The sequence below is a fragment of the Melitaea cinxia genome, chromosome 25 (genome assembly GCF_905220565.1).
Source record: "Melitaea cinxia chromosome 25, ilMelCinx1.1, whole genome shotgun sequence".
Taxonomy (NCBI): Eukaryota; Metazoa; Arthropoda; class Insecta; order Lepidoptera; family Nymphalidae; genus Melitaea; species Melitaea cinxia.
The window spans coordinates 295,643-311,931 of record NC_059418.1 but is presented as its reverse complement, the minus strand read 5'-3'; the positions used below and the strand labels follow the sequence as shown (position 1 = coordinate 311,931).

The following is a 16,289-nucleotide window of genomic DNA, read 5'->3' as shown; positions in this document are numbered from 1 at the left end:
AGGACTGGTTATATTTGTGATAACATGTGTAAGTTTCGTAATATCTTTAAAAGTAAATTGAAATTTTGTCAAAACAATAAACAACAAATTAAAATGGATATGTTAGCTAAAAGTCATTCGGGTAAAGATTTTAAGTCATTTTGGAAGCTAACAAAGAAACTTAATCCAAGGTCGAGCCGCCCTGTGAGTGTAGTGGGTGTACACGACCCTTTTGACATAGCCAACTTGTTTCAACAATATTTTAAAGTAGATTCACCACTAAGGCAATCTGTTCGGATGCCCGGTGTTGGGTCCGTTTCTGGTGACATCACCGTCAAATTTACCGAAAAAGACATTGCCACGGTTATATCATCTATGAAGAGAGGTAAGTCACCCGGCCATGATGGTCTCAGCATTGAGCATTTGCAACATGCAGGTGTACACCTGCCTCGAATTTTAGCTATGTTTTTCAACCTTTGTATAAGTCACTGCTATTTACCTGAAGACCTTATGTATACTGTGGTAGTACCAATTGTTAAAAATAAAACTGGGGATGCATGTGGTATTAATAACTATCGGCCAATATCTCTGGCGACAATCATGGCCAAGATACTGGACAGTTTGCTTGACAAACAATTACTTAAAAACGTTAATCTTAAGGATAATCAGTTCGGCTTTAGACCGGGTCTATCCACAGAAAGTGCAATTTTATGTCTTAAGCAGACTGTCCAGTATTACATTAGCAGATGCACACCCGTGATTGCCTGTTTTTTAGACCTGTCTAGGGCGTTCGACTTGGTTGATTACGGGGTTTTGTGGCAGAAGCTTCATCGTGAAACCACACTACCACGTGAAATAATCAATATCTTTGGTTATTAGTACAATAACCAACTCAACAGTGTAAAGTGGGGGGAATCATTTTCAAATGTTTACCGGTTGGAATGCGGAGTAAGGCAGGGGGGCCTGAGTTCGCCTTGTCTTTTCAACCTATACATGAATCATCTGATCGATGAGCTCAGTAACAGTAGCATAGGGTGTCATGTAGACGGAGTGAACATCAATAACATTAGTTATGCAGATGATATGGTGTTGCTGAGACCATCGGTCAGTGCATTAAGACGATTACTGTCTATATGTGAAGTATATGCTGAGGCTCAGGGACTCAAGTACAATGCCAAGAAAAGCGAAATCATGGTTTTTAAGGCAGGTGGAAAAGGCTATAAAACCATACCTGAGGTATCGCTCTGCGGATCACCGCTACTTAGGGTGACCAGCTTTAAGTACTTGGGTCATTGGGTAGCCGAAAACTTAGGCGATAATAAGGATATAGACAAGGAGCTAAGGTCACTGTCAGTTCGCTGCAACATGCTGGCTCGCAGATTTGCACGTTGTACAGAAGATTTCAAAATAACTCTTTTTAAAGCCTTCTGCCAATCATTTTATACGTGCAGTCTGTGGACCAGCTATAGCTTGCGTGCTTACAGCGACCTCCGCGTACAATACAATAATGCGTTCAGGATACTGTTGGGGCTGCCGTGGCGCTGTAGTGCCTCACTGATGTTCGCGGAAAGGCGCGTCGATAACTTTAAAGCCATCATGCGCAAGAGGTGCGCGTCATTACTTAAGCGTTTCCGCGGCAGCCACAATATTATTCTGAAAGTGTTTGTAGATCGATGGGAGAGTACTATGCTGCGACATTGGATAAAGCTCCATGTAATATGAATGTATAATAATGTAATAGAATGTAAATATAAAAATGTTATAAATTTTAAATTTTAAATTTTCTGTACTAACACACTAGGTTATAAGAAACATTGTTACTAACACTATATGGGCTAGTCCTGAAATAAATGTTATTATTATTATTATTATTGTTGACCACTCAGACACTTAAGACGATTCTTACCGACTCTTAAACACAATAATGTGTTTGAAATAACAATTTAAAAAAGTTAAAGAAAATGCTGAGGTTGGCTTTTTATGGTAGGATAGATGGCGCTGACATCATCCTGCCCACCAGCTGCCTACTATCAAGCGTCATAATTCAGAACGGTGGTATTCAGCTTGTTTGGTTTAGAGTTTTCCACCTACGACGTAACACAGCATCTCTCAGACGCTCCCATACTAGCGGGTCATCGGCTTTTACATACGTTTTCATGGAGATATATGCCCTAAGTTCTGGATCAAGTGATTTGTCTGCGGACAAGTCTTCCAACATGAGAATAATCACTCGATCTTTAGCATGAGCGGTCCGGAACTCCATACGTCCCCACATCGATTCGACGAAGTTTCTCGATAGCACGATGATTGTGTAACGCGATTGATCGACCGACCGAGAGATTTGAGCCGGTATATAGTCACCAATCACCCAATCTCTATAGTGTACGCAGATCTTCAGAGGTGGTTTCCCTTTCTCCAACTTCGGTAGCAGCTTCTCCCTCACAAAGTCCTCATCTTGATGAGCGAAGGACACAAATGCATCGTAAATCTCCCCGCCAAGGACGTCTCCGCGCCAAAATCCCATTTCCCTCAAAAGTATCCTTAATTCCGTTGTATATTTGATGGCTATTATCGTACATATGATGAAAAGAATAACAAATGTGCCGAGTGATAAGCCGATGATGGTGCTATTTCTTACTGCACAGAGCTGTTCTACGACTGTGTACGATACGTAAATGCCGTTAGAACAGGTCAGATTCTTGTAGTCTGGGATACGATTCTGGAAGGCGTTAAGAGCTAACACGTTGTCCTTCCCCCAGCAAGTACAGTCAAAGGGATTATTACTTAAGTACACCGAACAATTTCTTTGAAACAACTCAAGAGGAGCTTTAGTCAGATAGTTGTTTGTCAGATTCAACGCTATAGAGTTGGCAATTGGTGGTTCGGTGAGATTCAAAGAAGAAAAATCAACAATCTTCACTTCCGCTGGAAGCAATGGCACATCGGTGACGTATCTCAGCTTCAAATACGTAGAATTGATATGTTGGGGCAGTTTGGGGTACACATCGGGGGGGTAATCGCAGAACATCTCCAATCTACTTTGAATCGGATTGCTTATACACTTACAATTTGAATCGTTACTGGGATGTTTGATTATATCTCCAGTTTTACAGTCTACGTCATAAGTCAGTTCTTTTAGTTGCAAATTTACCAACTTAACCCCTTTCAGCTCCGGTGGTTGAGCGCATTCAGCTTGTTTAATGACAATGTTGAACATTTTAATTTCTTGTATATTATTTTGGATAAAATAATAGAGGCTGTAGTCACATCTGTATGGATTGTAGTCCATAAGGAATACTGTGTTGGTTATGTATTGACTGTTGATGGGCAGTTCGAATCTTTCAATGCTGTTGTGTTGCAAATCAACCCTCAAGTTACTTCCGTAAGAGACCTCGGGCTGTAAACATAAAATTTTGGTTCTTAAAATTTGATTTTTAGAGTTATTTTCTATTCTTTACTTAGAGCGTGTATAATTTTCTATTATTTAGAGTTAATCCGCTTTGGCGTGGTGGTGTGAGTAATCGCCCAAAACACCAACGGTTTGCGGGTTCCATTCCCGCTCGAAATGGATATTTGTATTTGTACAAATATTACTTTGCGGTTTTGATGCCTGACCTTGTGGGACTCCCCACCGTGCCTCGGAAAGCACGCAAGGCTGTCGATCCCAGTTGTTATCATAAATACCTGATAGCGATCGTTACTCATAGTAGGGAACATATCTGTCAACCCACAGTGGAGCAGCGTCGTGGATTAGAAAGAAAGAAAGAAAGAAAAATATTTTATTATTCACAATAAAGAGATCAAAAAATACAAATACGGTTTCATAGATATTACGAACAATACAGGCCACTCAGCATTTGTCACACCATTGCAAACAATGGTAAGACACTGATTTTCAGTGACTCCTCATTGTCACTCGCTTGGAGCGACATCACTCACAGCACTCAACCAATAACACATTCACACAATTATAGCTCACTTAAACCACCCACTTAACTGACACCAACATACACCACAAGTACCCTGCACATATCAGAAAAACATAAACATCCGCAACTGCCACACACCACCTACACCTACAAAAAGAGAGCAGCACATCCACACTGACAATATACTTATATACATAACATACACATACATATACACATACATACACTTACATATATACACACACACATATAAACATATACATACATATGCATATACATACACTTAACGAATATTTTGACAGAATCTATCATATTATTACAGTATTTATCATATTATTATATTCCGCGGCGAGGGTGGAGAAGAATAAACAAGACAAATTAAAATTTAACTAAAACCAAAGATCTAAAGATCTAAGACTGGCTGCAAAACTCTGCTACTAACAGTAACTTATATTTCCTCTTAAAACTAGGACCGTTAACGCTTCTAGTAATGGAGGAGGTAGGTTATTCCAGCACTTACTTGCGCTGTACTTGAAACTCCCCCTAAAAGCAGCGGTGTGAAATGTAGGCAGACAGAGCTTACGTAGGTGTGACCTGGTTCTATGTTATGTGTTTCCCTCTCCCATCCACGATAGTTTGTTGAAGACATATAACGAATACTTATACTTGATCACATCGAATAATAAGCGAGCAAGGTGCAGACGCCTACGATTTCCCATATTTAGTATGCGCTCCTTAACAAGATATGGTGTGATATGACTACGAGGTGGTACGTCCCAGCAATATCTAACACAGGCATTTTGTACTCGTTGAACAGCCAATTTGGAACGCTTTAGCAACCTAGGGCCATAAACTACATCCGCGTAATTTAATTTAGACAGCACCAATGATTCGCATAACCTAACACGCAGCTGTGTACTAAGGTATGGACGGATACGATAGAGCAGCCTTAAACGATAAAAGCAATTAGCGATAGTAGTGTTAACATGTTTTTCGAAACAAAGGCTTTCATCGAAAATGACCCCTAGATTACGTGCCTCTGTAACGCGTTCGATGGGTTTGTCCTTTATACGTACTAAAGGAATATTATGTTCTATTCTTTTGACCTGACTGTAGTGACTCAAGAATCATATACTTTGATTTGGAAGGATTCAAGACCAGTGTGTTCTTATCAGACCAAGAAGAAATGCATTCCAAGTCACTGTTGAGTTTCGCAATTGCTTGCTGTGTCTCAGAAGGGCGAAAAGATATATAAACTTGAATATCATCAGCATATAGGTGATAATTGCTGTAATTAATGCAATTGACGACATCGGCGCTATACAGGATAAAAAGTAAAGCTCCCAAAATAGAACCTTGAGGAACACTTCGGCCAACAGCAGAGCACTGAGAGAAACACTGAGAACCATCCTCTTTTGTAACTACTACTATTTGAGATCTATTTTAACCGACTTCAAAAAAAGGAGGAGGTTACTCAATTCGACCGTATATATATATATATTTTTTTTATGTATGTTCGGGGATAACTTCTTCGTTTATCAACCGATTTTGATAATTCTTTTTTTGTTGGAAAGGAGATATTCATAGTTTGGTACCATGATAAGGAAACCAGGATCTGATGATGGGATCCCAGAGAAATCGAGGGAAACTTTCAAAAATCGTAAGGGTGACTAGTAATTTTAATCATGTTTTCATTAAGCACTATAAAGCACTACTATTTAATAAAGGTCTGGAGTCGATCTGATGATGGAGAAGAAAGATAGTCGAGGGAACTCTTCAACAATTTATAGCAATTACCTGCTGTTTGAACTTAATTCGTTTCTGTTAATGAGAACTTTGCACCTGTATGAGTTATAAGTGCCATTACACTCTGATGATGGAGACAAAAGTTAGTCGAGGGAACTCTTTAACAATTTATAGCAATTACCTGCTTTTTGAACTTAATTCGTTTCTATTGATGAGAAATTTGCATATATATGAGTTATAAGTGCCATTTCAGTCTGATGATGGAGACGAAAGATAGTCGAGGGTACTCTTCAACGACTTATAGCAATTACCTGCTGTTTGAACTTAATTCGTTTCTATTGATGGGAACTTTGCACCTATATGAGTTACAAGTGCCATTAAAGTCTGATGATGGAGACGAAAGATAGTCGAGGGAACTTTTCAACGATTTATAGCAATTACCTGCTGTGTGATCCATAAACACTCGAGGGAATTTCTCAACAATTTACAGCAGTTACCTTTTGCTGTTTGACGACCGCTTTGATATAATGGTGCATGTGCCGTGTCGGCGGCGCCTAAACACCGACGGTCGCGGGTTCTATTCCCGCTCGGAGTGGATATTTATGTTTATACAAATATTTATTTTCGGTCTAGTTGTTAATCCTTGTGGTTCTCCCAACCTAGCCTCGGAGAACACGCTAGGCTGTCAGTCCCGGTTGTTATTACGTACACCTGATAGCTAACTTCACTCTCACTTTACGGTCACAGCACCGGCTGTTGCGCTGGTGTTAGTGGGTTCAATCCCCGCGCACGACAGACATTTGTATTGGCCATATAGATGTTTGTCGTGATCTGGGTGTTTGTGCTTGTGTATTGTGTATGTTTCCAAACCCCCGATATAAGAGAAAAAGCATCCTTGTTATAGGTCTACCCATCACTAAAAATTGTAAAATAAAATAATTTTTAACAAAAAAAAAAACCGACTTCAAAACGGAAACTAAAAAGTGAAAAATAAATTTACTTAGTACAAAGTAATTCGTATTTTGATTTAGTTAATCAGAAATGATTAAATAAATATTTTATAATTTTGAAGTTGGTGCCAAGTAAATACTACAACAACCTGGCTACAATAACAAATACAAACAACACACACACAACAAACAATTACAAAAAATATTATTAGATATGTCAAAACAATAACAGAATAACAACAGTATTCAACCTAATAGTCAATGAAACAAATTATGAAAGAAAACTGAGTACAACTTACGAGTAGATACTAGAGTAGTTATTGTTTTACTTGGCACCGACTTCAAAATTATAAAATATTTATTTAATCATTTCTGATTAACTAAATCAAAATACGAATTACTTTGTACTAAGTAAATTTATTTTTCACTTTTTAGTTTCCGTTTTGAAGTCGGTTTTTTTTTTGTTAAAAATTATTTTTTTAAGTAGCTGTCGAACCATGAAATTGTTGATCTACTAAAATCATAATAGGACAATTTTGAGAGCAATAGGGGGACATTGATGGAATCAAATGCACGTGAATAGTCGAGCAATGCAAGCACTGTACCCATCCCCCTATCCTGCGAAGTTATGATTTTGTCGACTACATCAATCAATCCACCAACAGTAGACCTGTGTCTTCTAAAACCCGATTGCATTTCAGGTAGAATCTTGTTAACCTCCAGATACTTTAATACTTGCATATGAACGTTTTTTTCCAGGATTTTCAACATACATGGAAGTATACTTGGACCTACTTATGCAAAAGGGAACCAATCCACACAAATGCCATAATCGAGATAATGACACAGAAGCTTTCAAAAATCAATCTTCTATCGACCCTCTAAAGATCAAAATGACAATTTTTACAGAATAAAACATTTCTATGACAAAGTTATCAACCAACATAACAGCAGTTGTTTAATAAACTAACAAAATCCATACCACATGGTCCTTTAATTTATTATTTTTTAATCAAATAAGTAGAACCATGCGGGTTGGTTCTTGTTTGCATATTAAAATAGGTGTAATCCTATAGTTAAAAAAAGATTCACATTACTTGTTCCTTGTTGATATAATTTTATTTACGACGTCTAAGAAGTCAAGTCCTTTGAATCTGTGTTGTGTAATAAATCCTCCTTAAAATTATTATTAAAATGTTTCAGTAGAAAAGAGATTAGCTCAATTTAAAAAGTTTTATTCCCTAGGATCATATAATGCGCAAAATATGTTTTTAACTGTTTTAATTAAAGAACAACCTGTGAAGCGTATGTGGCGACATCTATCGCGCGAAATACGAACGACTACAAACTACGTAATTAGAGAAAACTGACGTATGCTACATCGCGCTATCAGAGTTTTCAAAGTGATTAAGTATATATACAAGATCCCGACAACAACCGTTGGGGGCGCGATAGCCCGCCAGACACAACTTACGTCTGGTCGGAGGATCCTCCCTTTTCCGCACGCTTCGCCAAACTGGTGACCCCGAGCATGAACATCAGCGCAGCCTTCGCAAGCTACGTCATCATGACGACATCATCACTTGACCCCGAGCATGAACATCGGCGCAACCTTCATCGTCATCATCACTTCCTCAAGATTTCGAGCAGCGAGTAGCATCCAGCATCTACGACTTCAGCCAGCCAGCATTCACGGCTACCTACGGGTATCCTGACCACCAGCATGCAGCGGACGCGCATTCCTGGTCATCACCCACAGCCTCCTCAGCGACTTTGACACAGTACACTGCACTTCGGCCGGTCAGCAAGCAGAGACGCACTCCTCTCCTGGTCGACGCAGCAGCAGCCACTACGCAGCACTGCACCACTCCGACTCACTGGAGCATATGCAGCATCACCGCAGACAGTTCCGACTCACCATGAACTATGCGGCATCTGGTTCCGACTCACTGGAACACTCCACTAGCCCGGCAAACATCACAAGATCATTGGAAGACTTAACCTGCTATCGACCTCCGGTCTCGGAGGGGAGTGATGTGGCGACATCTATCGCGCGAAATACGAACGACTACAAACTACGTAATTAGAGAAAACTGACGTATGCTACATCGCGCTATCAGAGTTTTCAAAGTGATTAAGTATGGGGGATACCGTGTAGTCGACACACAATTTTTCCGTTGGTGTCGCGGAGAATACCCACATGACCGCGAGCCAGAGTCAACTTAAAAAATATGTCATAAATTTTGTAGCCACATCTATCGCGCGGCACACAAACTAGAGAAAACTGACGTATCCTACATCGCGCTATCAAAGTTATCAAAGTGATTGAGTGTATATACAAGATCCCGACAACAACCGTTGGGCGCAGTAGCCCGCCAGACACAACACCCGTCTGGTGGGGGATCCTCCCTTTTCGATGCCCGACGTGATTCTTCACACTACGTTTCACACGCATCCCTAAACGTCATTAGGTTGCAACTGACAATAAAACTAAAGTTTCACAGAAAAAATCTTACTCGCGCCAATATTTTCTAGATGGTGTATCAGTTTGTAGAGATATGTTTGACAAAACATTACAGACGTCGGCAAAACGAATAAATACGTCGCTTTGTAAGGTGCGATCACACAGTTGCATTAAAGGTAATCGTGGTTCGCATGGCGGTTGCATTAGAGCATCTCCTGATAGCGAGGAGTTCTTTGTTAACCTTATGAGAAGGTGCCGACATATGCATCCCATTATCGCCGACAAAAAACAGAAGGGGTTAAGTTTTTGAGAGCAGACAAGACTTTATCAAAAATATACGAATTATACGTCGATGAAGCAAAAACCACTGGCGTGAAAATATTGTCTGCTGCAAAAGTCAACAAATTGTTTTTTACGAAATTAACTAATTGAGGACTGACATGAAGCTAGCTAAAGATGATCCCACGAAACTATCAAATATCGTCTTTTACAAAAGACAACTCTGGGTACACAATTTAGGGATATGTATCCCTAAATTGTGTACTGGGAGCAAAGACGAAGCCTACTGTAATGTGTGGGTAGAAGGAGAAGCTGGCCGATATGCTCAAGGGGTGGGGTCTTGCCTCATCAAACATATCATGGAAAGGCTTGATGGCAAGGTAAAATATCTGATTTTATGGAGTGATTCGTGTGGTGGTCAGAACCGCAATATAAAATTGATCTTAATGCTGAAAGCCATGTTGAATGAACATCCAACTTTAGACCAGATAAATATAAAATTCCTTGAATCAAGGCGTAGCTTCCTCCCAAATGATACAGATTTTAGAAAGATAGAATGTGCCTTAAAGCGTCAACAGAGGCTCTATATACCGGATGATTATATTCAGGTTATGAAAACTTGTAAAAAAAAACGAAACCAATGCATGTACATAAGATGAAAAATGAAAATTTCTTGTCATCATTGAAATTAGAAAAAAATATAATAAATAGAAAGAAAATAGATAGATGTCGTCACAAAGATACAAGGAGAAAAAGTTTAATGGCTTCATACCAAAGAAATTATGATTATAATAGGATTAATAGGATGAAATGTTCAAAATTTACATGAAAACTAATTTAAATGAAGATTTTAAGGTTGTGGATATAAAAAAAAATGTTCGCGGAAGACATTTTATAACAAAATCGATAATGGAGCCATTTTGGCCAACAATGAAAGCTGTCCCTGACGCTAAGTTAAAGGATTTAAAAAGTATGCTACACTTAATTCTACAAGACACCCATGATTTTTATGTAAAACTTATCGGAAAAGATAATATAGAAGACGATCTTGAATTTTTTTTCAGGTTAATTTCCCATATTTCTTTTAACATATCCTTTCTTATTTTTCAATAATAGGAATGTTAAAAGAAATATGGGATTTTTCATTGTTTTCCTATAAATTTATAAAAATTAACAAAGAACCAACACACACACAGATCATTTTGCAAAAAGCAAACAACGAGTTTTCCTTTTATTATTATTAGAAATGCTAATGATTTTCCTCAATATTATATTTATATACATAGAATAAATGATTTGGTACAATATTATAAATAAATTTTATTCAAAGTAACAAACAATTTTACTGTATACAAAATTTTGACAAAAACGGCTTTTTCTCAAAACTGACATTGTGTGGGTTGATTCTGTTTTGCGTAAGTAGGTCCACTTATAGGCCGGAGATCCTTGACTTCTAGAGGATTCCCGTTTTTCGGGATAGGCTTTACCAAAGCCTGTTGCCAGATCACAGGAAAGGTATTTGTTTCAATAGACCTGTTAATAATATGAGTGAGACGGAGTAATGCTTCTGACGCAACCATTTTAAGCATATCCAGTGAGATGTCATCAACACCCAACACTTGCGACTTCAGACTATTTAAAACCTTCGCGACCTCCCCAATGGTAACAGTCTCAAGCTCAAAGGTAACATCACCAAGCCTATAGAATTCATAAAATGTGAGATTTGAAAGTGGTGCTATTTTTTGTCCTGGCACATTAAGGAAGTGTGCATTTAATTGGTTTACATCACAGAGATGAGAAGGAATTATGCAATTTTTGTATGACCTTCAATTCCTTTACATGCCTCCATAGTGTACGAGGGTTTTTAATATTAAAATTAATAAAAGTCTCAAAAAATGCATGTTTTTCGCGAGTTAAAGCCGAGTTAACATATTTTTTCAAATCTGTGTAGAAAATTATATGCCCGGGTTGCTTTGTCTTTCTAGATCTTCTTTGTTCCCCGTCACGACGCCTCATCATTAATTTGATATTGTATGTTATCCACGGTGGCTGTTTGCTCTTTATGTGAATAACTTTTTTAGAAGCGTGTTTATCAAAGAGCGCCAGGACATAACTAGAAAAGACAGCCACAATCTCATCTACGTTTTGCAAAGAAAATATAATATCCCAATCCAACAAAGTGAAAGACTCAGTAAGGTCTTAAATATTTATATCCTTCAGTGGTCTGTAAACAATCCATTTAGGCGTTGGCTTGTCCTTTCTGATATCTAGTACACATGAGACAAACGCGTGGCTACTCAGGGCGGATATGTAGTCCACGTTAACGTTTAACACGCTAGTGTTCGTACATACAAGGTCAAGTAGGGTCTCACTGGTATCTGTGAAATGTGTAGGCGTGACAACCAGCTGACTTAAATTGGTGGTAGTTAAGAAATCACACAACTTCCTATAATTAGTGAGGCTTTTATTAAGGAAATCAATATTGAAATCGCCCGCCAAAAATATATTATCACTCCATAAGAAAGATGTTACTGATTCCGTAAGAGCACCGAAAAATACAAATACAAATACAATACAAATATACTTTATTGTACAACCAAAAACAATACAAGTAACATAAAAGAAAAAGAAACAAGCGAGAAATAATAATAACAAAAAAAAAAACGAATGTACAAAAGGCGGTCTTATCACTAAAGAGCGATCTCTTCCAGACAACCTTTAGAAAAAGGACATGAATAAGAATGAAGCGGCATAGAGGTGTACTTTAAAATAATATATGTAAACACACAACACACACAACAACAAGTACAAAGCGCTTCGAATCATCTTTTTTAATGCGCACAGCCAAGGAATGGAATTTCCTGCCGGCGTCTGTATTTCCGAGTTCATACAACCCGAATATGTTTAAAGTGCGAATGAACAGGCTTCTTCTGGGCGAACTCAGTCCATCTTTGACCTCGTCTGTGCTCTAGAGCTAGACTGAGGTCAAGAGTAAGCCCATAACATAATAAAAAAAAAACATATAATTATATAACTATACATACATTTAAATAGATATAATTACAGGCATGAAACTACATATAAGAACAATCTAACTACAATAACAATACATCTACTGTAAGCCAAGGTGGTCGATAAGCTGTACCTATCACAATAGTTTTTCCTCGTATCAAAATTTTAACCCACATTTGTTGTACTAACTCATTTTCTGGATGCGCAAGTGCCCGAACAGTAAGACCGTCCCTTATATAGAAACCAACACCACCTCCCCTTGAACGAACCGCAAGTGGGCGCGGTATGTGCCGTAAGCGGTATCCGGGTACGTGGGCTGCCCTGCCTTCTTCTCCATCCCGAAGCCACGTTTCATTAATCGCCATTATATACCCTATGTCTATCCATGGCAACCAGAAACTCGTCATGTCTAGTACCTAACGATCCCGGATTTAAAAGACCAACTTTTAACTTGTTTTTCAGGTTAAAGATAAATTACATATTATATCACAGACATATAAAATAATCTGAATAACCAATAAGTATATAATACTATAATAGGCCAGCAAATAACATACACCTACACAGAGAAATAAATGAGTGTAACACAGTATTATGTCGGTATGATATAAAATAATATTATTCTGAGTCGTTCGATAGACCCTAGAATTAATTCGATTCGGTACATTGAGACAAAACGTTTGAAATCAAGAATTTAGAGGCTTTGTTTTATTAATTAAACTATAAAATGTAATTATACACAGCTTTTTAAGCCCTAAATTATAACAGTATGGTTACGTCGTACTTACCGGTAGAGAAGTGATGTAATTATAGGATAAATTAAGTTCAAACGAGCCCCAAGTCCAGTCATCACAATAAACGGAGATATTATTATGACTGAGGTCCAGGCTCCTCATCCTTGTATGATTTATCAGAGGAGACAAGTAGGATACGATACGTGAAGAGACGTTTCTAACGTTCTTTTCAATTGATATCGTCAAATTGTTCTTTGATAGAGATAGCACCTGGAATTATGATGGTTGCTCGTTTTAATATTGAAATTTCATTTGATTGTTTTCATTGTGTTTTTAACATACTTCAAAAAAGGAAAGGAAACCCTAACCTATCTAACAAACTTCAAAGGACGGCCCTTAATCTAAAGCCTAGCTTAAGTACGTGTAGTGGTTGTGAAATGATTCAACAACTTTGTGAAAAATTAAAATATTCAACTATGTGAGTAGGTACATATTAAATGTTATATTTATGTTAATTGTATATTGAAATGTCTGATGTGTTGTTCAAACTTTAATTTATTAAAATAAAATAAAAACCGCCGATGTGCAAGTTTTACACTCGCGTACTCATTTGGTTTCGTATAGTCTAGTCAACAAGTTCAAAAACGTATTAAATAGAAATAAAGCTCCTAAAAATATGTGTGATTCGATTCGGAATGACGTCTAGAAAAATGTTTTTTAAGGGTTTATTAGCACATAAAAATATCGCGATTGTGATCAACAAAATAAGATAAAAAGGTATTTAGTTTTTCGTTGGTAATTTCTAAAATAATGATATTTAAGGAATTTCGAAAAAAGATCCTGAAAGAGGAGGAAATTTCCAATAAAAAATTTTACCTCCTGGAACTCTATCTCTGTTTATAACGCTGAAAATCGTGCCCCGCGAGGTCGTTACGACATAGGCGAGCCGTCTAAAAAGCCGGTATATCATTAAAAAAAAATTTTGACGTGACAACATCTAATAAATCGATGAACGCCAGCGGCATGCACTAAAATGATGACTCATTGTAGCGTTCCGCTCGTTGTATCGTTACGCTCATTGTACGGTTGCGCCACATCTATCTCTTTTCCACTCGATTGACCCATGCGTCCGAGGAAATGTTTTGTTATGACGTTGACACGTCAAACTATCGTCCAGAAACCAAGTTTACAGATTTTTTAATAGTATTAAATAACAATCTAAAATTCTTAATAAATTATGGTGTAATCTAGACACTCACGAATAAAACGTCGGCGTCGGTGAAAAAAAAATTATGTCGATTTTTCGAAAAGTTACACCATCACTACATAGTATTAAACAAAGTCGCTTCCCGCTGTCTGTATGCTTAGATCTTTAAAACTACGCAACAGATTTTGACGCGGTTGCGGATTTTGATTCTAGAGGAAGGTTTATATTGTTACGTGTTAGGGTTCGAAAGATTTGGAGAGAAAGACCTGCTGACTCTTTTCAAGACTTTATTCACTAGCACTAGGTCCAACACAAAGCACTAGGTTCAGACACTAAGCACTAACGATGTCCTCAGTCGTAGCCAATGTCGTAGGTTTCGCTGGTACCACTCTTGATCACTAGTTTTCACTCTTGAAGTCGCCTCGAAGATCGCTCAAACTGAACTGGACTCACTCGCCTCCCTGCGGCTATTTATATCGGCCGAGACGAGGCCCAGACCATTCTGGAGAGTTCGCGCATGTACCCGGTTTTCGAGACTATACTTCTACATAGTTCTACAGTAGTTTCTCTAACGCCATCTAGTATTGAGTAGAGAGTTTCATGCGGTCTCTGTCTTTGTGTGGTTTCAATGGTTGCCGCTAGATGGTGCTAGTTTCTTTGTATGTTCGTAACACTACTCCCCTGTTAGAGATGCTCGTCCCGAGCATCGTTGTTACTGCCATGGTAACGCGCCAAGCGGTCTATGTGTACCACTTTGAATGTCCCTCTAGGTTGCTTTTGAATCCTGTAAGTCACATCATTCAGTCGGGTAACCACTTTGTATGGACCGTCCCACTTGGTCTGCAACTTTGGAGATTTCCCTTTCCGGCGGGTCGGGTTATGCAGCCACACCAGTGACCCTTCAAGGGTCTAGTTAAATCTCTCAACCATTCCATCAGACTGTGGATGGTACGCGGTGGTCCTCGTCTTATGCATGCCCAAAATTCTGCACACTTCCTGGAATACTTGCGATTCGAAGTTCCTGCCCTGATCGGAATGGATTTCTAGAGGCACACCAAAGACGCACGACATATCACTTCTTCGACTAACTTAGAAGCGACTGTTGTAGCTTCTTGGTTTGGTATGGCGAACACTTCGGGCCATTTGGTGAAGTAGTCCATGACGACACGTCCATGACGACGTTATAGGAAATGGCCCCGCTACGTCAACTGCAATTCGTTCCCACGGTGCACCGACGTTATATAACCGCAGATACCCACGGCTCCTGGTCTGTGGTCCTTTTACAGCAGCGCAAGTAGTACATTTGCGGCACTAATCCTGTACATCATCTCGACAATGCAACCAGTAAAATCGTTCTCGCACTTTTGTTAACGTCCTCTTGACATCTAGATGACCTCTTGATACGCCATCATGTATTTCACGGAGAACATCTGGTACTCTCGTTCTTGGGACAATTATCTGAAGGTGGAACTCTCTGCCGTTAGTTTTCTCCCATTTCCGGTAGAGTATTCCGTTTTGAAGTATCAGACTGTCCCATTGAGCCCAGTACTCCTTAGTGACAGCGCCAGTGGGTGCAACCTCACTCCAGATTGGTTTTACGTCACCCCGTTTCTTCCATGTGATGATGTGCCGAAGGTCGTCATCTCTTTCTTGAGCTTCCCTCATAGCGTCACTCTCCCAGATACCCAAAGGACTTGTTCTTGTTAGCTTTAATGTTACTTCATTAGATTCTTGATTAACACAATGTTTGCAGTCTTCCGAAAACGGCCTTCGTGAGAGTGCATCGGCATTCCCATGCATCTTTCCGCTGCGGTATTCCACCTTCAAGTCGTACTCCTGAGGCTGCTCAATCCATCGAGCTACTTGACCTTCTGGGTTCTTGAATTGCAGTAGCCACTTCAAGGCTGCGTGATCAGTTCGCAGTAAAAACTGTCTGCCGATGAGATACTTGTTGAAATGTTGTAGCGTCTTTACAACAGCCAAGAGTTA

At 38.9% G+C, this 16,289-nt stretch overlaps 3 protein-coding genes across 3 annotated transcripts; 2 read left to right on the top strand and 1 right to left on the bottom strand.

Moving 5' to 3' along the window:
* Positions 1 to 93: 93 nt before the first annotated feature.
* Positions 94 to 858, top strand: LOC123665829. The gene has a single exon (XM_045600063.1). It carries the CDS (start codon positions 94 to 96, stop codon positions 856 to 858), a length of 765 nt encoding a protein of 254 aa, XP_045456019.1.
* Positions 859 to 972: 114 nt separating this feature from the next.
* Positions 973 to 1,701, top strand: LOC123665828. Its single transcript, XM_045600062.1, has one exon. The coding sequence runs from the start codon at positions 973 to 975 to the stop codon at positions 1,699 to 1,701; it is 729 nt and encodes a 242-aa protein (XP_045456018.1).
* A 337-nt stretch (positions 1,702 to 2,038) lies between these two features.
* On the bottom strand, positions 2,039 to 4,557 carry LOC123665827 (protein toll-like). Its single transcript, XM_045600061.1, has 2 exons — positions 4,429 to 4,557; positions 2,039 to 3,376 (listed from the first exon to the last, which is right to left on the bottom strand). Exons 1-2 carry the CDS (start codon positions 4,555 to 4,557, stop codon positions 2,039 to 2,041), a joined length of 1,467 nt encoding a protein of 488 aa, XP_045456017.1.
* Positions 4,558 to 16,289: the final 11,732 nt, after the last annotated feature.

Bases quoted from the DNA above. Each gene is read 5' to 3' on its own strand.
- LOC123665828 (XM_045600062.1), top strand. From the start codon at position 973: ATGAATCATCTGATCGATGAGCTCAGTAACAGTAGCATAGGGTGTCAT.
- LOC123665829 (XM_045600063.1), top strand. From the start codon at position 94: ATGGATATGTTAGCTAAAAGTCATTCGGGTAAAGATTTTAAGTCATTT.
- LOC123665827 (XM_045600061.1), bottom strand. From the start codon at position 4,557: ATGTCTTCAACAAACTATCGTGGATGGGAGAGGGAAACACATAACATA. The intron at 3,377-4,428 runs GTAAGTGCTGGA...TTATGTTTACAG, and splicing joins GAGTTTCAAGTACAGCGCAA to CCCGAGGTCTCTTACGGAAG.